A 24,436-nucleotide genomic window follows, 5' to 3' on the forward strand; every position below is an offset into this window, starting at 1 on the left:
AGGGACAGTCCCTAGTAGTTTTTGATGCTTCCAAAACTTCTAGGGACAATGTCCCTAATGTCCCTAGTGGTGGTGACGCCCATGAGCTATTCTATGTTATAAAACATAGCATGCTGTATAAAAAACATATTATGTTATAAAACATAGTAGTTAACTCACAAAACTGTACAACAACAAAAAAAACTAACTTGAGGAACGAGGAATGTTCCCTTAAAGGGACCCTCCCACCTTAACATTAGATTTGAGTTGAGATAGCCAAAATGGGGTCCCTGGCTCACAATTACCGGTTTCGGCACTCACAACATCGAGAAATGCCTTAAATCGGAAATATTGAATTTCAAAATTGCAACGTTTTGATTCAGAGGGGCTAATGCATAGGAATACCCCTCTGAATGTGTGACGTCAGCGCAGATATCTAACGATTTTTAAATGTTTGACTAAAACGTTTTGTAGCACGCGGTGGTATATGCTGCTTTGCGCGCAACAAGTGCCGCACTTTCAGCTGCCAAACTATTGCTTCCAAATAAAGTCGCTAGGAACAGCGGAGATCCCAAAAAGTAAACAAAAGTAAAAGTCTAATATCTTGAAAACCGGTGAATATTTTTCGGTGAAATTTGATAGATATTCGTTTTCGTTCTTTCTGAACCGAGCGACATCACTTTCATGCCAATTCATAAACTTTTTTGAAGGTGGGAGGGTCCCTTCAAATATGCAATATGCAAATAACTACCTCACCTAATAAATGTTCAACCGAAGATATTGATTTTCGCCATCAGCATGTGCACAATCTCAGTGACATGCATAAACCTACTCAAAATCATTTTTGTCGCGGGCTAGTCGCGTTTGGCTCGCTTAGCCTTGGGTTTCGTCTCGGCCGGCACCCGACGCGTCCTCCGAACGCACACACAGCGACAACAGCACTTCAACATGGCAATCAGCAGCTTCAGTGCCAGCAGCAGCACGGCCAGCAAGAAGGCCAGCACGTCCAGCGAGTAGTACTGGAAGAAGTTGAGCTCGGCGGCCGGCGCCGACGGAGCGCAGGTGCGGCGCGCCGCCGTGGCGCATGACGTGCTCCACCCAGTAGACGGCCAGGTCACGGGGCGGCACCGGCTGCTCGGCCATCAGCCGCTGCCGGTGGCGGGCCGCCGCCAGCCGCTCGGCCGACAGCGCCGCCGCCATGGCCGAGCGCAGGCTCTCCGCCGTCAGCTCGTCCCAGGAGAGCAGCTCGGCCACGCCCAGAGACACGGCGTTGACGGCGTTGAACTGCTGGTCCCCCGAGCCGGGCATGGTGACCAGCGGTACTCCATGACAGAGCGACTCCAGAACACTCGCGAAGCCGCCGTGCGAGATGAACAGCCGACACTTGCTGCTGCCGAGAATGTCCTGCTGCGGCAGCCACTTGGAGGGGAGGATGTTGGCGGGCAGGCCGGTGCGGTCCGTGGTGTCCCACTTGAGTAGCACTTTGTAAGGCAGAGAGCCAAGCGCGGCAAGGATGGCCGCCTTCTGCTCCGGGGACATGTCCCGAGGCTTCATTATTGTACCCAAACTGAAGTAGACGAACTCGGAATCGCCCAGGAAGTCGGTCAACTCTTTGGGAAGCGGCTTGGGCTTCAGGCAGTGCATGCCTCCCACCTGGATTGTGTTCGGCAACAACGGCTTGTGATAGTGTACGGCAGGGTTGCTGCTCAACAGGACGAGGCTGGCGTTCTTCTCAATCTCTAGAGCCGGAGGGATGACACCATCTCCGAACTTCTCTGCAACCAGCCGGTCACAGAAGGGGGCAAACACCATCTTTCCCAGCGAAAGCACGACGATATGGGCTATGAAATTCTTGACACGGGCCAAGAAGCTCATTGTCGCCGGCAGATGCAGCAGCGGCAACGGATGTAGTGCAGGAAGGTTTGGATTTCCCACTGGATTTGTCTGCAGAGGCATATGGGCCATATGCGTCAGCAGGATGAACGGCTTTTTCATGAGATAGGGTACAAAGTAAAATGGATAACCGAACACTCCGCAGATGACGACATCGAATTCCTCTTGGAGCAGCTCATCCACTTCCTTGCTGGCAAGGACAGCTTTAGGACCATCGACAAACATGAAACGGAACTGACTGAAACCGGCATAAAACGCTCCTTCTTTGTTCATTTTAAACACATTGGGAAAGTTCTCGTCCGAAAACACCTTGGCCAGTTCCTCGGGAACTACCTCACGGACGCCCTTCACCGGTGTCGAGGGCTTGAACGCATTGAAGAACACGACTTCATGCCCCCGTTCCACGAGTCCATCAGCCAGTCCGTAGAAGAGCTGCTTCTGAGACTTGCCGCCGAGGGGAGCCATCATGAGCACGCGGCCCGCCTCGGCAGCTGCCACAGCTAGAACCAGCGGCACTAGGAGCCGCGTCTGAGGAGATACCTGCAACGGCAGGAAACAGCGCAGTGTTAGACGTGTTCAGAGGACAGGGTTCATTGTAATTAATGCGAGTAATGGAATTTTTTAGCATCGTGGACGTGAAAACGATCATTCCAGAAGACGCTTTTTCTGGGACAACAAGCGAACGAGCGCCATTGTAAAGTGTGCACGTTCACAAGTGTGACGTGTAACCCAATCCTCATCTGTCTTGTGCGGGCCACCCTTCTTTCCTACCTTTCTTTTGGATATGTCCCTAGTTAGAATGCATCACTGATTGTCTTTCACCCGCGCCCCGCAGAAATATTAAGCCAAACGCGCCCTGCTGGAGGGGGGGGGGGGAAGATTCTGCCCCCTGTCTAACTTACAAACGGATGGTGCTGTAGCTGCTGAGCTCGCTACGGTCACATCTGAGCAGAAGCGTGCGGACTGCGGATGGCCATCTTAGGCCGCCTCAAGTGACAACGGAGCTGGGTAGAAAGTCGATCCGCCATAGAGCTAAGAGCAGCGGTTACCTGGAACCAGATATCGGTGTACGTTCGCTGGCTCCCTCTGTGGCGGAGCTCAACATCTTTGAATCACGCAGTAAATACGTCACAGGTCGCATCCTAGCGCTAACACATCGATCGGCAAATACTGAATCACAATTCGTTGGAAACTTGGGAGATGGCAGTTTATTTTAGGCAACATTTCAGTCGACATAGTCTTCCAATTCATTCAATCATCACCGTCGCTAAGTACCTACCTACAGTACATGCCTACATAATAACATATATTGAAATTATGATATCGATTTACCTGTAGGATGTGTTCCATCATTCCATGCAAAACTCCTGCATACAGCGCGCAGCCCTCATTGAAACCCAAGGCCTAGCGCCTTCTTCCGCCTTCACGCAATGCAGTAAAGTCTAGAAAGACTCTCGAGTCTGGGTTATTAATTTGCGCACATAGTAGATAAGTGCAGGAACATCTTCTCTTCCCCCTCACACACATTCACACACAAACACACAAAATTCACGCGGCACGCGCATAGAAGTGGACATGCAACTTCTTGTCTTGACCCTGTGAATTACCCTGGTCATTCTTTCAAAGAAACAAATGTTCAACCGAAGACAGCGGTTTGCACTACAGCATCTGCATAAAATCCATGCATATACCTACTCAGCATTACTTTTGTCGCGGGCTAGTCGCGTTTGGCTCGCTTAGCCTTGGGTTTCGTCTCGGCGGGCACCCGACGCGTCCTCCGAATGCACACACAGCGACAACAGCACTTCAGCATGGCAATCAGTAGCTTCAGTGCCAGCAGCAGCACGGCCAGCAAGAAGGCCAGCACGTCCAGCGAGTAGTACTGGAAGAAGTTGAGCTCGGCGCCGACGGAGCGCAGGTGCGGCGCGCCGCCGTGGCGCATGACGTGCTCCACCCAGTGGACGGCCAGGTCACGGGGCGGCACCGGCTGCTCGGCCATCAGCCGCTGCCGGTGGCGGGCCGCCGCCAGCCGCTCGGCCGACAGCGCCGCCGCCATGGCCGAGCGCAGGCTCTCCGCCGTCAGCTCGTCCCAGGAGAGCAGCTCGGCCACGCCCAGAGACACGGCGTTGACGGCGTTGAACTGCTGGTCCCCCGAGCCGGGCATGGTGACCAGCGGTACTCCATGACAGAGCGACTCCAGAACACTCGCGAAGCCGCCGTGCGAGATGAACAGCCGACACTTGCTGCTGCCGAGAATGTCCTGCTGCGGCAGCCACTTGGAGGGGAGGATGTTGGCGGGCAGGCCGGTGCGGTCCGTGGTGTCCCACTTGAGTAGCACTTTGTAAGGCAGAGAGCCAAGCGCGGCAAGGATGGCCGCCTTCTGCTCCAGGGACATGTCCTGAGGCTTTATTACTGAGCCCAAACTGAAGTAGACAAACTCGGAATCGCCCAGGAAATCAGTCAGCTCTTTGGGAAGCGGCTTGGGCTTCAGGCAGTGCATGCCTCCCACCTGGATTGTGTTTGGCAACAAGGGCTGGTGATAGTGTACGGCAGGGTTGCTGCTCAACAGGACGAGGCTGGCGTTCTTCTCAATCTCTAAAGCCGGAGGGATGACACCATCTCCGAACTTCTCTGCAACCAACCGGTCACAGAAGGGGGCAAACACCATCTTCCCCAGCGAAAGCATGACGATATGGGCTATGACATTCTTGACGCGGGTAAAGAAGCCCATCTCTGGCGTCACTGGTAGAAGAGGCAACGGATGTAGGGAAGGGATTGTCGGATTCCCCACGGTACTTGTTTGCAGAGGCATGTATGACACAGCTGTCAGTAGAATAAACGGCTTCTGCATGAGATAGGGTACAAAGTAAAGCGGGTAACTTAACGTTCCCATGACCACGACGTCGAATTCGTCCTTGAGCAGCTCATCCACTTCCTTGCTGGCAATGGCGGTTTTAGGGCCGTCGACAAACATGAAACGGAACTGACTGAAGCCGGCATGAAACATTCCTTCCTTGTTCATTTTAAGCACGTTGGGAAAGTTCTCGTCCGACAACACCTTGGCCAGTTCCTCGGGAACAACCTCACGGACGCCCTTCACCGGTTTCGAGGGTTTGAACGCATTGAAGAACACGACTTCATGCCCCCGTTCCACGAGTCCATCAGCCAGTCCGTAGAAGAGCTGCTTCTGAGACTTGCCGCCGAGGGGAGCCATCATGAGCACGCGGCCCGCCTCGGCAGCTGCCACAGCTAGAACCAGCGGCACTAGGAGCCGCGTCTGAGGAGATACCTGCAACGGCGGGAAACGTCGGCATTAGAGGGACGTGTTCACCTTTGGATAGGAAACGAGAGTCGAGAGAACGGATTTGCTTCGCATGAGAATGATTCCTTATGGGCTATCAGATCATGGGATCCTTCATGGGCTGGAGCAAGCTGTCGTCTAAGACTATCAAAAAGGTCAGACGGACCCTCACCGATTCAAGATGGAATTCCCTTTACCTACGACATGCTATTTTTATCACAGGGGCGGAGCTTCCTATACAGTTGGTGTGGCAGCTGCCCCACAAACTTGCCATTTTGCCCCACCAATAAACGTTTTGCCCCAACAACTTTAAGTGATTTGTAGGACTTTGTTGCTTTGCAATTCAATCTTTTCACATAGAAAAGCTTTGTAATGTCTGTGTAAAGCAAAATGTGACATATGTAATGATGGAAATTGATTCAATGTTCTTTTTATTCAACTCGATAGTAGGACATTGATAGGTTTGACCAGGGGTTTGACGACTTTTTGCCCCGCCAACTTCCACGAAAAAGCTCCATCTATGTTTTATCACATGTCATATGACGTATGAAAAATGCAAAATTGACGAAAAGGATTCCCTAAAAGGTGTACTGAAAGTGTTTTCCCCATTGCTTTATAAAACAACGGGACGGATCAACACGAAATTTTTAATTATCCCGCACCGAAGACAGTGTTTACAATTGCTCCACACCACGTGCAAAGAGAGAAAATTATCAGATATCCTTTAACTGATTTGTTAAACGTCAGTGACGATTAACAATCTGTCTCTGCTTCTCTTTGTCTCTGGCTCTGCTGAAATATGTCGTATTTTTAAGTTTTATATTAGATGCATTTTTTACCTTTAAAGGTAGTGTGCCACCTTTGAATGATTTCCCATTTTATTTTTCCTAGGATAAGAAGCTTCTGTTTTTACCTAATATCGCAAAAAAAATAAAAAATGGGCCTAAAATAGTGTTTTTGTCGCCTAAAAGTTTATCGGTTTTTCGATATGTATAACAACTGTAGTGGGCTGACCTGCAAACAGGCGTCGGCAACAATCACGAATGCGGCGCACATGTGACAATAAGCAAAGGTCATTAAAGGAAAAGGGCCACCTTTAACCCTCGCCCCGTTGGGGGGGGGGCCATTTTGGCCCCCCCCTGTGGTTTTTCCTGAATAGCAAGAAAACGGCGGCGCGCAGCGCCGCCAAATTTTCAGTACCTTCCCGGGCATCAATTTGACACCTTCACACCAAATTTCAAGTCTTAGGTCACCTTAGGTCAGGAGTTATTGAGGTCAAACTGAGGTCATGTTCGAGCAAAAATGAGCAAAAAACATGCAATCTTGAAACGCTCACCAAATCTACAGTTATCAAGCAATTTCAAAGTTCTTTATATGGTCTAGTAGACAAAAAGCGGCGCTACAAAACTGCTATCTCGGATTTTCAAAATTTTTGGTTTTTGACCAAAAAAAAATCAAAAAGTTGATTTTTTTAGAAAAACTTTGAAAAAATCCAAAAATTTTCCGAATTTCGAAAAAACCGGAATATATGTGATAGTCACAGCGCTCTTCTATATACATACCAAATTTCAGATCGATATCTCGTTTTTTGGCCAAGTTATAGCGAAAAAACTGTTCAAAAATGATGACGTCAAATTTTTGAACTCAATTTTTAGCAATTCTAGACCACGTACGGCAAAACAAAGACCACCATTGAACTCCCCGTGACGAGCTGCATCGATTCGATACCCATTTTATGCAAAAATATTAACTTTGAAATTTGACCTAATTTGACCTGACCTTGACCTGACCTTGACCTGACCTTGACCAAAACGTGATCTAAGCTGGCCCCAAAGGCTGCCTGACCCATATAATCGCATTTGTCATGTAAAATGGACCATAAAACATGTATCACACGACACTTTCATATTGTGACCCCCCGTGACCTGACCTCTGTGACCTGACCTGGTATCAGTGACCTCAAATAGCAAAATATGTGTTTGAAGAACATTTCCCCATCGATGATTTTCAATGAAATGCATTTTACTCGATTTTACAACGCATTTCTTGAAGTGCCTGTAAACGGTGAAAATTGGACCTTTGACCTGACCTGTGACGTCATCGGTTTGACCTAGGTCAATAAAATTGGGTCACAAGGTAGTTCCCCGGTGGGGCTATCCAACGCCGTTTACCGCTTGTCGCTATGTTGCGTGGTTCTCGAGATCTTAGGGGGGGCCAAAATGGCCCCCCCCCCAACCGGGCGCATTGCTCGGCAGAGCCCAACGGGGCGCGGGTTAACATGGGGATTGAAACTGAGATAGCCATCTTGTAGCCCGTGTCCGAAAACCTGTACGTCTTCCTCCATACGGCCGATTTCGGCCTCCATTCGTAGTTATCGGCAATTTTAAAAGAAAATACGCCAGGAATGCGTCCTTATCCCAGGAATGCGTTCTTATCCGACAATACAGCCACCCGCGGCGAGGCTTTGGTTTTTTACCAATCAGCTCCAACCAGCTCAGCTTTAACCAATCAGCTTATCTAACACAATCCGACGAGTCTGTCTTCTGAACGCTGATTGGCTTGAGTGTGACGTCATCGCTATGCCATCATACAGTAGGTGCCGTAGAGAGTATCAACATAGTACCAATATGTTAAATAGTTTTAAATACTTTTTCGCGAATTGTGCACTTCTGGCACCAGTTTTAAAAAGAAAATGAAAAATAATAATGTCAAAATGAGAAACAACGATATCTTCATATTTCACGAAGGTGGCCCTTTTCCTTTAAAGAGTTACGACGTACGGGAATGAGTTATCAGCTGTCTAATCGTAGACAACACAATGTCGAACTTAAACTGTAAGCCTGTATTGGTATTGTTTCTTTAATTTGGCTGTCGAACATTAATTTATGGTTGGAAATATTATTTTATGTAAAATAGTTGATATGAAACAGCCGTCTCTAAAGTTATGACCCCATCTCACCACATGAAAGTGGCAGAACTGACAATGATCAGCTGACGCATTTTTCTTGGCCGAAGTCAGAGCGCGCGGCCCGACGCACCACCACCGCGCCCAAAGCCAGGGCCCCGGTAACGTGAGGTAGCCGAGTCGGGGCCGGCCCCCGCCGAAGTTAGTTGGTAGCACTGCTGCTCCACGGCGTACATTTCCTACCAGCCCAATAGCCCATAGGGTTTACATGTTAAAGGTAGTGTGCCAGCTTTCCTGGACCGTATGGAGTTAATGGCCCAGATAAGGAGAACCGGATTTTTAGAACTTATCCATACCTTAAAAACTCATGGATACGTCTTAAATTCTTCAAATTTTGAGTACCCCAGTGCGAAATTCGCCCCGACGGGTTGTCGGTCGTACCCCAACCACATTTCACACCACTATGAACAATAAATGCACACACTGAAATCGCTATTACCGATACGCTCATCCAATCAAGTTTCGATAAACCCGTTCATCATCATCTCCTGCGGTTTCGAACACGCCTGTTAGGTGGTGCGGTAGACCGCGCCCAAAGCCAGGGCCCCGGTAACGTGAGGTAGCCGAGTCGGGGCAGCGTGCGCTGACCCAAGCCGGGGCTGCGCGTCCTCCCGGTGTCATGTGATAGCCCGGGGCTGCCCGCGGGGATGCGGTAGACCGCGCCCTAAGCTGCGGCCCCGGCTTGGGTCAGCGCACGCTGCCCCGACTCGGCTAACTCACGTTACCGGGGCCCTGGCTTTGGGCGCGGCCAAGGCCCTATATACCAGGTAGGGTCGTCCGGCGATTCTACCTGATCGTGACGTCAGCTCGTGACGTCATCTGAGGGCAAGTCTTGAAGTCCCGTTTAAGTCCTATGCAAATGGGCGATTTTTGAAGCGCTCTAGAACAAACTCTGCTAAAGCTAGCACAAAACTAAGGGCATCATCGGAAAGCCGAGACATTTTTCTTCGAATTATCTAAGAAGCGTTTTTCACTAAACCCATTAGTTTTTCCAAAAATGCGTAAAAAAGCCCCCATGCCTCCGCAGCCTCCCTTCCGCCGCACGCTGGGCCGGCGGACCGGAAAAGCGCTAGAAATACCCCCAAGAGTGACTTTCCACAATATGAACAAAATATGTATCATTCGATCCCAAATTGATCAAAGCATACGGCTCTGATGCCATTTTTGCCCTAAGGTCGAAATTGAGGTGGTCAGTTGTCACCAAACACAAGACTATTTAGACCCGCTAGTGGCCACCACATTTGCCGATTTTAATGCTCATCTTTAGTTGATATTTATTATTTGACCAGTTGTCGTTTTGAACGCAATTTTCTGTCAGACTAGTTCAGGGCACTGTTGTTCACTCTACCAACAACATTCTTACATATTGCATCGCTTTTCTGCAAGATAAGCTAGCTTTTTGCAAGCAGCTGCAAGACCATAATAAAAATCATATCTAAATTTTTAAATAGACTTTTATAAAAACGTTATTTCGAGCGGCTAAAAATGAACATCTTATACTACCCTCTGATTACTCAACTTTCGTTCCATATAGGTGCTTTGCTGCTTTTCCCTGCTACTTTTCGAGATATGCGCCGGTCAACCACATGATGTAGGGGCAATTGTCACCTCGCCGCTCTACTGACTGACCGGCGCTCTTTGAAGCGCTGAAATTTATGAAAAACGAATGCTTATAATCTGAATAAAATATATGTCCCTGAGCTCAGAATTGATCAACGCACACAATACTGTCAAAATTTTTGGGCCAAAGTCAATAATGAAGTCATTATGAACCCCCAAACACAAGTCAGAGATAATCAACAACAACTTGCTCTTTAGTTAGACTTTTTGAGAAATGTTATTTCGAGCCGCTAAAGATGAGCATGTCATGCAAACAACTAATCCATTGTCTTCCATGCCCTATTGACGATTATTGCCTATTACTGCTACTTTTCGAGATATCGTCTGCTAAGTCACCTGATATAGCTGCTATGCCACCCTACCGCGGTAGGGTGTTATGCCACCCTACCGCGGTAGGGTGGCATAGCAGCTATATCAGGTGACTAAGCAGACGATATCTCGAAAAGTAGCAGTACCTAATAGGCAATAATCGTCAATAGGGCATGGCAGACAATTGACTAGTTATTTGCATGACACGCTCATCTTTAGCGGCTCGAAATATCATTTCTCAAAAAGTCTAACTAAAGAGCAAGTTGTTGTTGATTATCACTGACTTGTTTTTGGGGGTTCATAATGACTTCATTATTGACTTTGGCCCAAAAATTTTGACAGCATTGTGTGCGTTTATCAATTCTGAGCACAGGGACATATATTTTATTCAGATTATAAGCATTCGTTTTTCATAAATTTCGGCGCTTTAAAGAGCGCCGGTCAGTCAGTAGAGAGGCGAGGTGACAATTACCCCTACATCATGTGGTTTACTGGCGCATATCTCGAAAAGTAGCAGGGAAAAGCAGCAAAGCACCTATATCAGGGGCGGGCAAAGTCCGGCCCGCGGGCCGGATGCGGCCCGCCAAGCTCCGGCGTCCGGCCCGCGGCCTGGATAGGCAGCCAGCATTGTAATCCGGCCCGCGAGCCCTACGGAAGCCCAGTTTAGGATTATGGTTCATCCGAGTTCAGTAGCAATAGCACCACGGTGACCTGCTGTTCTTCAGTGAGGTACGCTGGCTGAGTCGCGGCGCCATGCTGTCCCGTGTTTGGGAGCTCAGGCAGGACATCGCGAGCTTCCTGCATGAGAAAAGCTCGCCACACGCCGATAAATTCAGTGATTCCAGGTGGCTGGCTGACCTGGCACTGCTCACGGACATCACATCCCACCTGAACACGCTGAACACAAAACTTCAAGGAAAGGATCTTCTGCTCCCCGACATGTATGCGCATGCCACTGCCTTCGAGGTGAAGCTGCGTCTGTGGGAAGCCCAGGTACAGCTTGAACACTTCCCTCGCCTAGCCACCTGTGCTGCGGAAGATGTCGACCGCGACGGATGTGCCGCTGCTCTTGCCACTGTGCGCCAGGAGTTCACGAACCGCTTCGCTGGCGTTCGGGAGCTCGCTACCGACTTCAAGCTGGTGACAGCACCGTTCGACTTCAGTGTCGACGAAGCGCCGGTATGCCTGCAGATGGAGTCGGTGGAACTCCAAAGCAGTGATGAACTCAGAGGAAAGTTCCGAACCTCTTCGCCTTGCCCTTCTTCCGCGATGTCATTATCCCCACTGGCGGATATTCCAATTCCCAACTACAAATCGCACGTCCAACGCATCGTTGCCATGTTCGGTAGCACGTACTGCTGGGAACAGCTGTTCTCCAAAATGAAGTACGTGAAGTCCCGCCTCCGATCCAGACTGTCTGATCGTCACCTGAATGACGTCCTCAGGCTGAGCTCGACATCTGTGGCGCCGAATGTCGAAGGGCTTCATCACGACAGGAAGCAGCAACACCCTTCGCACTAAAAACGAGGGTGCGGAGATCGAAGGACGCATTCCGGTACCTTTCTGGGACAGCATGAAGGGAGTGACGTGGAGTATCGTTTCAATACAGATAGCATGTGAATCACAAAAGTATTTTGACTTCTTACGATCGAGAAAAGTTTTGCGGCATAAACCAAGAAACTAAACACAAACATCAAGGTAGCCCGCTGTCTCCAGCTTCTTGAGGTACTTCTCAAATAAGGTGAGTCGTTATTTCTATGATTCCTAGTGTGTCTGTGCATTTTACAAAAGCAGGCTTGATTTTTAGTTATACGGTTGTCATGGGTCAAAAGTCATTCGTTTGTAAGTGTAACTATAGGTATTTGTCTCTGTCATGAGACAGTCATTGCCTGTCGTTAGTCAGTCGCGTCATAGCAACATAGCATCTATTTTAGCCATTGACAAACGAAACCATACGAAACTCTGGCGAGCTTAGCACTCAGGCCCCCCAGTTGCTCACAAATGCAACACCCGGCCCGCGCTCCAAAAAGTTTGCCCGCCCCTGACCTATATGGAACGAAAGATGAGTAATCAGAGGGTAGTATAAGATGTTCATTTTTAGCCGCTCGAAATAACGTTTTTAAAAAAGTCTATTTAAAAATTTAGATATGATTTTTATTATGGTCTTGCAGCTGCTTGCAAAAAGCTAGCTTATCTTGCAGAAAAGCGATGCAATATGTAAGAATGTTGTTGGTAGAGTGAACAACAGTGCCCTGAACTAGTCTGACAGAAAATTGCGTTCAAAACGACAACTGGTCAAATAATAAATATCAACTAAAGATGAGCATTAAAATCGGCAAATGTGGTGGCCACTAGCGGGTCTAAATAGTCTCGTGTTTGGTGACAACTGACCACCTCAATTTCGACCTTAGGGCAAAAATGGCATCAGAATCGTATGCTTTGATCAATTTGGGATCGAATGATACATATTTTGTTCATATTGTGGAAAGTCACTCTTGGGGGTATTTCTAGCGCTTTTCCGGTCCGCCGGCCCAGCGTGCGCCGGCCGCCACGCCGCCGCGGTAGTGTAGTGGTTAGGATTCTTGCGCCGTCACTGGCGGATCCAGGGGGGGGCCACCGGGGCCATGGCCCCTCCCAAAAGCCTGAAAGGGGGGGCCAACATATCTTTTGGCCCCCCCCAAAACGCTTGGAGAAAAATTAATGTGAGAAGGTTGCGTAGTATGATACCTACTAGAATCAGCAGCGTGATTCAATAGCGTAGAGAAAGTCAGGGGCGCGGGAACTACTTTCAGACTGGGGGAGCACACCATAATAGAGATCAACCTAGGGTCCCCCCAAATCTAGTTTTCTCACCGGTTTTAGGCCACTTATTTTTCATCCCTTGGCTTTTTCAACAAAAAAAAGAAACAGTTGCAAAAAAGGACGGTAATCCGTCTGAAAGTTGTGGGGGCACCGCCCCCACTGGCGGATCCAGGGGGGCCACCGGGGCCATGGCCCCCCAAAAGCCTGAAAGAGGGGGCCAACATATCTTTTGGCCCCCCAAAACGCTCGAAGAAAAATTAATGTGAGAAGGTTGTGTAGTAGATACTTACTAGAATCAGCAGCGTGATTCAATAGCGTAGAGAAACCCAGGGGCGCGGGAACTACTTTTAGACGGGGGGGGGGGGGGGGGGAGGTCACACCATGATAGAGATCAACCTATAGATCCCCCAAATATAGTTTTCTCGCCGGTTTTAGGCCGCTTATTTTTCATCCCTTGGCTTTTTCAACAAAAAAAAGAAAACATTTGCAAAAAGGAGCGGTATTCTGTCTGAAAGTTGTGGGGGCACCGCCCCCACTGGCGGATTCAAGGAGGCCACCGGGGCCATGGGCCCAAAAAGCCTGAAAGAGGGGGCCAACATATCTTTTGCCCCCCCCCCCCCCCCAAAACGCTCGAAGAAAAATTAATGTGAGAAGGTTGTTTAGTAGATACTTACTAGAATCAGCAGCGTGATTCAATAGCGTAGAGAAACCCAGGGGCGCGGGAACTACTTTTAGACGGGGGGGGGGGGGAGGTCACACCATGATAGAGATCAACCTAGGATCCCCCAAATATAGTTTTCTCGCCGGTTTTAGGCCGCTTATTTTTCATCCCTTGGCTTTTTCAACAAAAAAAGAAAACATTTGCAAAAAGGAGCGGGGTATTCTGTCTGAAAGTTGTGGGGGCACCGCCCGCACGACCCCAGAGTTGGGGGGGGGGGGGCAAGCTGCCACCACTGCCCCCTCCCCCCGGTTCCCGCGCCTATGGAGAAACTACCGGGTTTACTTTACTAGCTTCCTTCATAAAGTGTCGTCATGTCTTATCGTCACCCGAGAAGGTCTTATTGCATAAATATCGATTGAGCTGTCAAGTTAACAAACTTGCTGTGGCAGCCTGACCTGACATGACCCGGCAACTTTTCATTCACGGAATATGCGCAATAAATTTTTTAGGAAAACTCACTGAGTTTTCGTTGAAAAAATTGTTTTGTTTCGTAATTGCACAAGAAGCATATGAGGGACCTTTTTGTCCCTTCCTGCGAAACGGTAAAAGACTTATTTCGGTCACAGCTCAGGCCAATCTCTAAGGGTCAGTCGGGTCACTTATTTCTTAAAAGGGTCCTTACGGCATCCAAGGACCAATTCCGGCTTTTGAGTGCGCCACATCAGCATTTGATGCTACGACAGATGTCGAAATCTGAATATATGTTACAGGCCGTATGAAAATTCGGTCCGTTTGCAAACGGCCTGGCCCAGTTAGGCCATATGAAACTACCTGAAAACACCGGCCGTTTGCAAACTATGACCTGAAATATCAGACCGTTTGAAAACGACCTAGTTAGTTTCGGCCTAGCGGATCCAGGGGGGCCACGGGGTCATGCCCCCAAGCCTGAAAGGGGAACAACATATATTTTTTGTCCCCAAAAGAAAAATGAATGTGAGAAGGGCGTAGTAGGTAGAGAGAAAATACCGTATCATTAAAAATCTGTGAGCTTGATAAAAGTGTTGGTCTTGTCTTCACCCAAGAAGTTCTTATTGCACACTTTAACCATGGATGAAAGAACCTTCATCCCCAGGTTCTCCTTCATCCATGCTTTAACTCTCGATCGACGTGTGAAGTTATCGTGTAAGGTATCATGAAGCCGATCGCGACGAAACTTTAGTACCCTCATGGTGACAAATTCTGAAAATTTCATGACCCTGACCCAAGTGAACTTTGACTTGTGGCCTATTTCTCGAGACTGTTTGGCCATGTTGGAGGCCATGTTTGGCCGGAATAGCGATTCGGCGTATGTCGGCTCACATTATCCGCGCTTTTATAGTCTTTTCGTGGTTTAAAACGCTCAAACATGTGATATGATGTTGCTCCCACGCATTAGGGCGGATGCCAATGTCACCTTACGGTCAAGTCAGGTCATTGACCTTTGATGACCTCGGTGCACTTTTCCGAGTTTAACATGTTTCTAGGATAGTTTCGTTTAGCTGATTTTGAATTTAGCATTTTGCAGCCATTTGAACATTTACGAAGTAGTTTTGATGCCTTCGTATCATGTTACGTAGCTGCCAGTGGTAGTGGACACCTGCTATACGGACGCCCATAAGTACCCCTGCTGGTTGATCTGACCTGACCTGCCCCGACATGGCCTAAACGCATGAAGACATTATCTATGATCCAAACTAACATGAAATTTGTGATCAGCACAAAAAAAAACGTATTACAGCCTTACTTTAGGAGGTTCTGACAGGTCCTGATTTTCCCGTCTTTTGGGTCTGTGACCTGACCTGGGCGGTGTTTCACGGCACGCTGCCAGCCGCTGCCAGCGCTGATGGCACTTTTGGTTTCAATGGAGACATCAACAAGCAAGCCTATACCAACAACACTACCGAAGGCTGACCTTAGCTCGCAGAATGCGCTGTCAGCGGCTGTCAGCACGACCGTGAAACACCGCCCTGGAAGGTCAACCAATGACCAAGGACCTTAAAATCGGGTATCATCGGCTTCGTCTCGTCACTCACGGGCAACACGCCTGTTTTTTTTTTCCGCGAGCTCTAGCTTAATCAGGGGCCGAACGGCAGGGGGTCCAACCGACACCTCCCAGCCCGCGAAGGCTGCGCCACGCACCGACCCGGAGCGGGCTAATTGGTCGACAAAAGCAATTTGAAGTGTTTTCAAAGTAATATTTTGGCTCGGGTTGGGTGGGCTACCATTTCTATATTTTTTTTATTTTTAGTTTAAAAAAATATCGTTTCAGGGCTGTGACGAAAAAATAAGTGGCCTAAATCCGATGAGAAAACAGGATTTGGGGGTACCCTAGGTTTGGTTACTTGCAGGAGTTGGCCCCCCCCAAAACGCAAGTCTGGATCCGCCAGTGTGCGCCGTAATCCAAAGGTCGTGCGTTCGAATTTAGGCGCGGGTCGTACCTTAATTGAAATTGCAAGCAGAATGTGTTTTTTCTTGATAAATCACTTTTATTACAGCTAACCGTTCATAAACCTATCGATAACAATTGACTGAAACCCAAAATATAGAATACCTACATTCTAATAAAACAAATTCAAATATGGCGGCCGTTGCGCCAGGCTCCGCCCCCGACTCCGCCCCTTCGTGTGACGTCATCTGTGCACTTGGACACACAGGGAGGTAGGGGACGACATGGGCCTGGGCGCGGCTTCTGCTCATACTTTGTGGTGCGGTGGTGGTGCGTCGGGCCGCGCGCTCTGACTTCGGCCAAGAAAAATGCGTCAGCTGATCATTGTCATTTCTGCCACTTCCGTGTGGTGAAATGGGGTCATAACTTATGAGACGGCTTTTTCATATCAATTATTTTACATAAAATCATATTTCAAACCATAAATAATGTTCGACAGCCAAATAAAAGAAACAATACCAATACAGGCTTACAGTTTAAGGCTCGACATTGTGTTGTCTACGATTAGACAGCTGATAACTCATTCCCGTACGTCGTATGGTCGTAACACTATAATGACCTTTGCTTATTGTCACATGTGCGCCGCATTCGCGATTGTTGCCGACGCCTGTTTGCAGGTCAGCCCACCTACAGTTGTTATACATATCGAAAAACCGATAAACTTTTAGGCGAAAAAGGCACTATTCCAGGCCCATTTTTGATTTTCTTTGCGATATTAGGTAAAAACAGAAGCTTCTTATCCTAGGAAAAATAAAATGGGAAATCTTTCAAAGGTGGCACACTACCTTTAAATGGCCTGTGTTCGGCGAGCGATATCTCGGTCAACCTTTGAAGGAACCAATAGTTCTTAGTCTCAAATGATAGATCGATGAATTTTCTTTCGACAATTCCTCTACTATTTTTCACGAAACCCAGCCGATCTTCTACGGCGTTAGGCGTACAGGGTAAAGATTTCTCTGCACGCCAGCACCCGCGATCCGCCTCTCCGATCGTCGGCGCGCGGTCCTCGGTAGCGCAGTCGGTAGCGTATCGGGCTACGGATCCGAGGGTCGTGAGTTCGAATCTTGGGAGCGCCGTGTGATTTCGGCTAGAATTGAATGATGTAGAAACTTTAATGTTTGCGTAATCAATTATTAATAGCTAATTGAATGTATCTGCGCACTAATCGGCCCCTAAAACCTGTTATTTAAGAAATTTAAGAAATGAATGTCACGTGCGCGTCACGACTGCCAGCCATAAGCGCTACCATATTCTAGTTTGAACTAACTTTTTGCTAGTCCCGACCACATATAGTAGGTTTTCTAGTAGTTATACTAGAAATTCCTACCAAAGTTCGTCCTACCCTTCACTCAATATACCCTGAGTCGGGGCAGCGTGCGCTGACCCAAGCCGGGGCCGCGGCTTTGGGCGCGGTCTACCGCATCCCCGCGGGCAGCCCCGGGCTATCACATGACACCGGGAGGACGCGCGGCCCCGGCTTGGGTCAGCGCACGCTGCCCCGACTCGGCTACCTCACGTTACCGGGGCCCTGGCTTTGGGCGCGGTCTACCGCACCACCTAACAGGCGTGTTCGAAACCGCAGGAGATGATGATGAACGGGTTTATCGAAACTTGATTGGATGAGCCTATCGGTAATAGCGATTTCAGTGTGTGCATTTATTGTTCATAGTGGTGTGAAATGTGGTTGGGGTACGACCGACAACCCGTCGGGGCGAATTTCGCACTGGGGTACTCAAAATTTGAAGAATTTAAAGGGACCCTCCCACCTTCAAAAAAGTTAATGAATTGGCATGAAAGTGATGTCGCTCGGTTCAGAAAGAGCAAAAACGAATATCTACCAAATTTCATCGAAAAATATTCACCGGTTTTCAAGATATTAGACTTTTACTTTTGTTTACTTTTTGTGATCTCCGCTGTTCCTAGCGACTTTATTTGAAAGTGCGGCATTTGTTGCGCGCAAAGCAGCATATACCACCGCGTGCTACAAAACGTTTTAGTCAAACATTTAACGGACGTTCGAAAGCCTGATGACGTCATCAGATTCCCGTAATGGTTAAGAGATAGGGACCACGCTGGTCCCACCCTGCAAGTAAAGGGAAGAAATTTCTTGAACACCATAAAGCTGCGGGGGTTGCGACCAGGATAAATGGTGGTTTCTGAGCCTGGCCGCAAACTTGGCTATCTCAACTCAAAACTAATGTTAAGGTGGGAGGGTCCCTTTAAGACGTTTCCATGAGTTTTGAAGGTATGGATAAGTTCTAAAAATCCGGTTCTCCTTATCTGGGCCATTAACTCCATACGGTCCAGGAAAGCTGGCACACTACCTTTAAGCCTCCGAAAGATGTCGGTGGTACGGGATAAAATTATCAAACCGCTCGTAGGTATAAAAATATTTTAAACGTCTCGCCTATCGGCTCGACGTTTAAAACATTTGTTCTACCTTCTCGCGGTTTAATATATAACATATGGCTGCATCAATTTGACACCAATTGTTGAAAAGAAATATCGTAGCTGTCGTAGGCGGACTGGAATTAACGTCAGTGTGACCTTGCGCGACCTAGTCTTGACCTAAAACATACCAAATACCTACCTACAGGCTCGGTACTCCCAGGGAACAAAACATTTTCAAAAGTAAATTATTAGGGTGAACAACAGCTTGTTCCGTGACGCGAAGGGTTATTTTCGATACATGGGTATGCAATCCGTCTCGTGTCGATTGGTTTACTTTTGATTTGGCCGATTCCCTTTAGACGACCAAACATTTTGTTATGGAAAAAGACACACCCACTGGGGTGCCCGTGTCGGATTATCATGCGTTCTTCTTTCATCCACGCCCCGTCGGGGGGGAGGGGGGGGTGCGAAACGCACCCCCTCCATCCTTTTCCGTAGATATCTCCTAAACGACTGCAGGTATCGTCACCAAAATATCAGAACCCCTCCAAGTATCAATGTTACACATTGTGATCAAAAGTTGTTTACAGAGACTATGATAGGTGGCCACAAATAACGTCAGATTGACGTCAAGTTCTGTCATTTTCGACCCAAAAAAGGTTTCGCGGGAAAAGCTGTCAGGCCTACAGCTTTGAAAATTGAAGATACATAAAAACATGATCTGAAAAGAAAAACTGTAGAATTTACTGAGCTATAAAACTGCTGTCTCGGATTTTTGAAATGTTTGGATTTTGACCCAAAAAAAAAATAAAAAAGTATTTTTGGATATATTAGCCAAAAACTCCTAAGTTTTTTTTTAATTTCAAAACAACCGTAATATGTATGATAATCCCTACCATCTTCTATCCACATACCAAGTTTGAGATCGCGGGCCCCTCCCCTCCCCCTCCCATCGCTCAGGTTATACAATATACCCCAATCATGCGTATTGCGCACGGGTTAACCGAGCATGTTATGCCAAATGCTGCGTCTTGAAATGCCGGTCTTCCGCTGTAAATCTTATCCAATTGGCGCGGAAGGTACCCAGTGCAAGCATAAGCACCAGCATAAGAAGTCAGGCAAAGAATTTAGGAATTTGCTGCCACTCGCTTGTGCTGTACGTAGATATAGTATTACTTTGCCCTAACCTTTTTGCCGACAGCCGACATTTCCCTCACAAACTGTTCACGCCCACCGACATAAAAGATGTATGTACTCGTATTATGTAAATAACAGAGCCTTTAGGAAAATAGGTACATACAGAATCAAGGCAGTTGAAGAGCAAAGATCACAGACAGTTCCAGGCTGAGTGCATGTGCGTGATTAGGACACACCACTACCTATAGTCTTAACCTACCGACAGCAGCAGCACATGTGTGCCTTACTTATCTACTGCGGGACAATCGAAGTACTAACAATATCTGCCTCTAGTGAATCGACTGCTTCACGGTAACAGTGCTATATTGCCGGATCTGAAGGAGCTTCACAAACATACACAGTACAGTTCAGTTGACTACAGAATGATGTTGCACTTCTTTGAAGGAATCAGTTGGCGAGAACGCTAGGTTGTGCCGCTTATCATGGAACTAAGCGTGTCTCTGGCGAGCGTTGGGTCACAGCATTATATTCGTCACTTAGCTTGTGCAATGCGGCACAGCAGTCAGCATACCATCCCGTGGGCAACTAATTATCTGTGAAAACTTGAACATCGTTCTGTAGTCAACGGTATACAGCAGCAGAACAACACGACGGTGCAGAAGGCCCGAACACGCCGATGGCCGTTCTGTGGCACCGGCTAACAGGCGGAATCGCCGGATGGAGTCGGCCCATCGGTATCAGGAATCACACGGCAAATGAGGCAGCAAGGAGACACAGCTTGTCTCGAGCGTATTCAATGTGCACTGCAGATGAGCCTCCAAAACACTGCCAAATGGGTGAGCCCTCTAATGCAGACGCTCACTCAACAGCCAGCACTGTTGAGCTAAAGCTCATTCGGCTATGCTTAAACACGCCGCAAGCCAAGCCATCCCATCTCAGCAACATTCAGAGTTCTGAGCGAGCAACGGCGTTTAACGGTAGGTACTAGGTACTAGGTAGTGTTGTCGTTTGTTGGTCTACAAGTTGTACTGACAGATGTAGCCGTGGAGTGCAGCACTACAGATGGTGGGGTAGATGCCCTCATAGGTCATGGAGATGCATTCACAGCAATCTTCTACGAGTACGGAGCCACCAATCCACCAGCTGGAGGGAGGCTCCATTGTCTGCCCGTCTGCCATGCTCTTGAAAACGTTCATGGTCGTATCTCTGTAGATTCCGACATACAAAGTTGCATCGTTTGGAACGGCTGCCTTCAAGTACTCGAACTGCAGCGTTGTGCTCGGGACGGCTGGAAATGCATCTGGGTGCTTAGCATGGCAGGCGGCAACGAAAGACTCCTTAGACAGTCTGGCTACAATCATGATGATGTTGTAGGCGACCTTTGGATCATCGCTGACTGTAAATCCGTCCGGAACTGCAATCAGCCTGCTCTGGAACACCAGCTCCTTCAGCGGGGTGAGCGGGTTCTGCGCGGAAGCCGGCGGCCAGAGACGGCACGCGCCGGTGTGCGGGTCGCGACTCCAGCCGACACAGTCGCTAGCCAACAGACAGAGCGAAGCGCACTGAATGCCGGAGACGCCGCCGGCCGATCTGAGCGGCGTCTGCGCGTGCTCCACCAGTCTGGAGCGGAACAGCGCACCTCCGGCGGCGGCCCAGAGCAGCGCCAGCACCGCCACGGACCGCATCTTCCTGCTGGGGGACTGCACCGTCAGACGGTGGGGTGTCTCGGAGACCGACTGCCGTCCGGCCCGAGCGGGGCGCGAATGGCACCCAGCCGGGCCGCAGACACTCAGGGAGGCCTCATTTCGGGCGCCGAACTCCGGCAAACACCCTAGTGCTTTCAGTAATCAGAATAGCCTCATTCGGTCAAAAACAATCACAGGATCCAATGAACACTTATGACCAACGTATTTTTCACCGTACAGCAAGCATCTAATTACGCAGTGTCCAATCTGCAGTTTGCAGGCACTAGGGCGATCAAGTTGGATGATCAACCTGATGTGGAAAACATGTTTCTGTCGTTGTGAATCATCGAAACAAAATATGAGATAGTAGATCCGAAGTTTTTACATTTGGTAGGGGGATCACGTGAGTATTCGGCCCCAACCAACAAAGCCTAACCTGTAGGTACGAGTAATGGTGCGGACTGGAGGTGCAGCCTAAGAAAACAATAGTTCCGTTGCGCCTTATACGGTTCCACGCTGACATTAGCAGATGGAATAGAAAGTCACTTTAGCCGGCTGTCACTACTGGCACGATTATGAAAGTGTAGCTATTTTCGCTAAATTATACGGGCCAACACATTTACCCCGTGCTTCGTAGGGGAGCGGGACGAAATGGGCCCTGTTTACTTCCATTGATATCTCCGAAAGTGATGATCACCGTGTTCGTCATACTCAGACGCGTCGAATAATATTTGTTTTCTTTGTCAATTATCATGAATGATAGCCTTAACCTGAGCTTTGACCTCAGGTTAGGGTCAGGGCAAAACTACCAAGGCCAAGAAGTCGGGCGAAGGAGGTCATGCTTCGGAGTTAGGAGTTCGGAGTTTAGAGTTCATTCATGGCTTTCCCGACTAGCTAGCTCAATTTGACTAGGAATTAGGCTGACGAAAACTATGATGACCTTATTGACGTCAAATAACACCATGACGTTATGACACCACGTAAGCTCAACAATACCAAAACTAGGCATCGGACCTGCAAGACGTAAATAAAAGCTGGATTCAATGTGCTTTAGATGGGCTCATAGATCATTGTCAGCGCAAAGTCACCGTTCCCATATTTCCGTGAGGTCATGTGATGTGACCGACCTGACCTCAGGTGACATCTGCGAAAAATCTGAGATATACAAACTGTGAGCCCTCAGGAGTTACCTTCGCCTTGGAAGCTGCATCTTCCTGCGTAAGATTCTCTAGAACTGTGGGCGTTGGAAAATTGCAACATTTTAGAACCCCACAGAAGTTCCGTCATGACATAGTTCAGTTACCGGACCTGAGCTGAAGATGATGTTATTGTCACAAGCCCAGTCATGAATCAGAGGTCAAGTAGCTACTTTAACCCTCGCCGGCCGAGGGTTATCGGAAAAACCATAGTTTTTTCGCGATAGCTCCGAGCACGCTAGAGATTAGAGAGCTGAAACTTGGCATCCCCGACCTATGAGTCAAGTCGGATCTTTAGACACCAATCAAATTTTCGGGTCAGGTCAGGTCGCAGACCTATGACGTCATAAGTGAACATCTACAGTCTTCAGATGTCGCAACTTCGTAACGCCCTCTGAGTACCTACCAGAGGAGCTTTCACAGGGAGATGAAACTTACAGGAGGTTGTATGTATCCTCCAGAGGTCTCACAACTTCACCTGGGATTTTTCCTAAAGGTCACATGAGGTCAGGTCGGTCACGTGGCCTCACCACTTTAAGTCAATGGGGGAAAAATGAAAACTGCTATTTTGACGCCGGGAACGATCTCAAACTATCTCAATCACACGGAATCGTGATTTCATGCACTCCTTGCAAGTTTCGATGCATTACTTTTGCATGGTTGACCTTGTGTGGCGACTGGCGTCATTTATGACGTCACGAAGGTCTTAAAAGTTTTCGTCAATAACTCCTGATCAAATTGAGCTAGCGAGTCGGGAAAGTCACCATTGGGGGACTCGAGAAGACCTGCCGCATCGAATGCTACGCGGCAAGACCCCCCTTGACCAACTTGGTGACCTGGGGGCTCTGACCTCACATGAACTAGGTAGGCAGTCATTTAGCAGTCACCAGTCAATGTTCAAATATGAATGTCATATCATTTTTCATGATAATGCTGATAAGATACTGATGAAGTCTGGATAGCTTCTATTTGCTGCCCCATTCCCAAAGACCAATAGTACGCAACGGCATAGCCCGCTTCAGCTTGCTCCGCTACGAAATATTCCTGACTGAAACGCAAGGCTGTCAGTGTCATTACATAAGGAAAACGTCAGTTACGTACCATGGCGTTGCTGATGTCCAACACCACTGCCGCTCTTCTCGTCCCAATGCGTGTAATCTGCCGCGGCACCGCCCCCACCGGCCGGTCCGCCGTCAGGCGTCACCTTGACGAATTGCGATACCCGTCGAGATCGTTGGCCTTGCGCCCGCCCGGCCGCCCGGCGCCAGCCGCCACGGGGCAGTTTACTTCGGGCTGCGCATGCGCATTGCGCACGCGGGCGGGGTGACGAGCGGAGCGGGGTGCGCGTCCCGGCCGACGGTGGCGCTATTTACCGTACTGAATACTGATAGGTGACGCTGTATGTCGTGCCGCAGCCCGTAGGCACAGGAGCGACCGGTACGGTGTGACATCTGGCAGAAACAAAATAGCTGTCCGCCTGTCAAACGGTGCCGCCTGGCCGGTCCCGCCTTTACTACTCAGTTGACCTCAGAAATACATGTTATCCTCAGATGTCGGCCTCCGAGTGCTCTCTGCTGGCATCAGATTCAGAGGTCCACCTCGGCTAGCCTCACGGCTTTTCAATGCCCTAAGTAGGTTTGAGAGAACGCTCTGAATTCTGTTAGCCTAAGAGGGCTCGCTCTCGGATGGCCTCAGACTTCAGAGAGTCGCCATGGCTCTCTGTTGGCCTTTGGGCTCTGAAGGGTCTCTGTTAATCTCACAGGGCCCTCGGTCGGCAGCATGAGAGTATCTCTAGACTTAGAGAGGTCTTGTATCTTCTGTTTTATTGAACGACTCCTATTCTGAGTTTCTGAGTTCAGGCTTATTCTGAGTTATGCCTCCTCCGACCCACAAACTCAATTTGGGCAGGAGGTACTGACGAAAAACGTTGATTCTCTCGAGTGTAACCATAGTGATGCGTATTACGAAACAGGAATGCTGTGGAGACTTCATGGCAGGCTTTGGTGTTTGAC

The 24,436-nt window shown here is 48.7% G+C and overlaps 1 protein-coding gene and 1 pseudogene across 1 annotated transcript; both read right to left on the bottom strand.

The window, feature by feature from the left end:
* Positions 1 to 678: 678 nt before the first annotated feature.
* On the bottom strand, positions 679 to 3,222 carry LOC122388472 (annotated as a pseudogene).
* On the bottom strand, positions 3,066 to 23,709 carry LOC122388475 (UDP-glucuronosyltransferase 1A7-like). The gene is made up of 2 exons (XM_043379613.1): positions 23,526 to 23,709; positions 3,066 to 5,161 (listed from the first exon to the last, which is right to left on the bottom strand). Exons 1-2 carry the CDS (start codon positions 23,526 to 23,528, stop codon positions 3,590 to 3,592), a joined length of 1,575 nt encoding a protein of 524 aa, XP_043235548.1. The 5' UTR covers positions 23,529 to 23,709; the 3' UTR covers positions 3,066 to 3,589.
* Positions 23,710 to 24,436: the final 727 nt, after the last annotated feature.

The sequence above is a fragment of the Amphibalanus amphitrite genome, unplaced genomic scaffold, assembly GCF_019059575.1.
Source record: "Amphibalanus amphitrite isolate SeventyFive unplaced genomic scaffold, NRLGWU_Aamphi_draft 000323F_arrow, whole genome shotgun sequence".
In the NCBI taxonomy this organism is placed as follows: domain Eukaryota; kingdom Metazoa; phylum Arthropoda; class Thecostraca; order Balanomorpha; family Balanidae; genus Amphibalanus; species Amphibalanus amphitrite.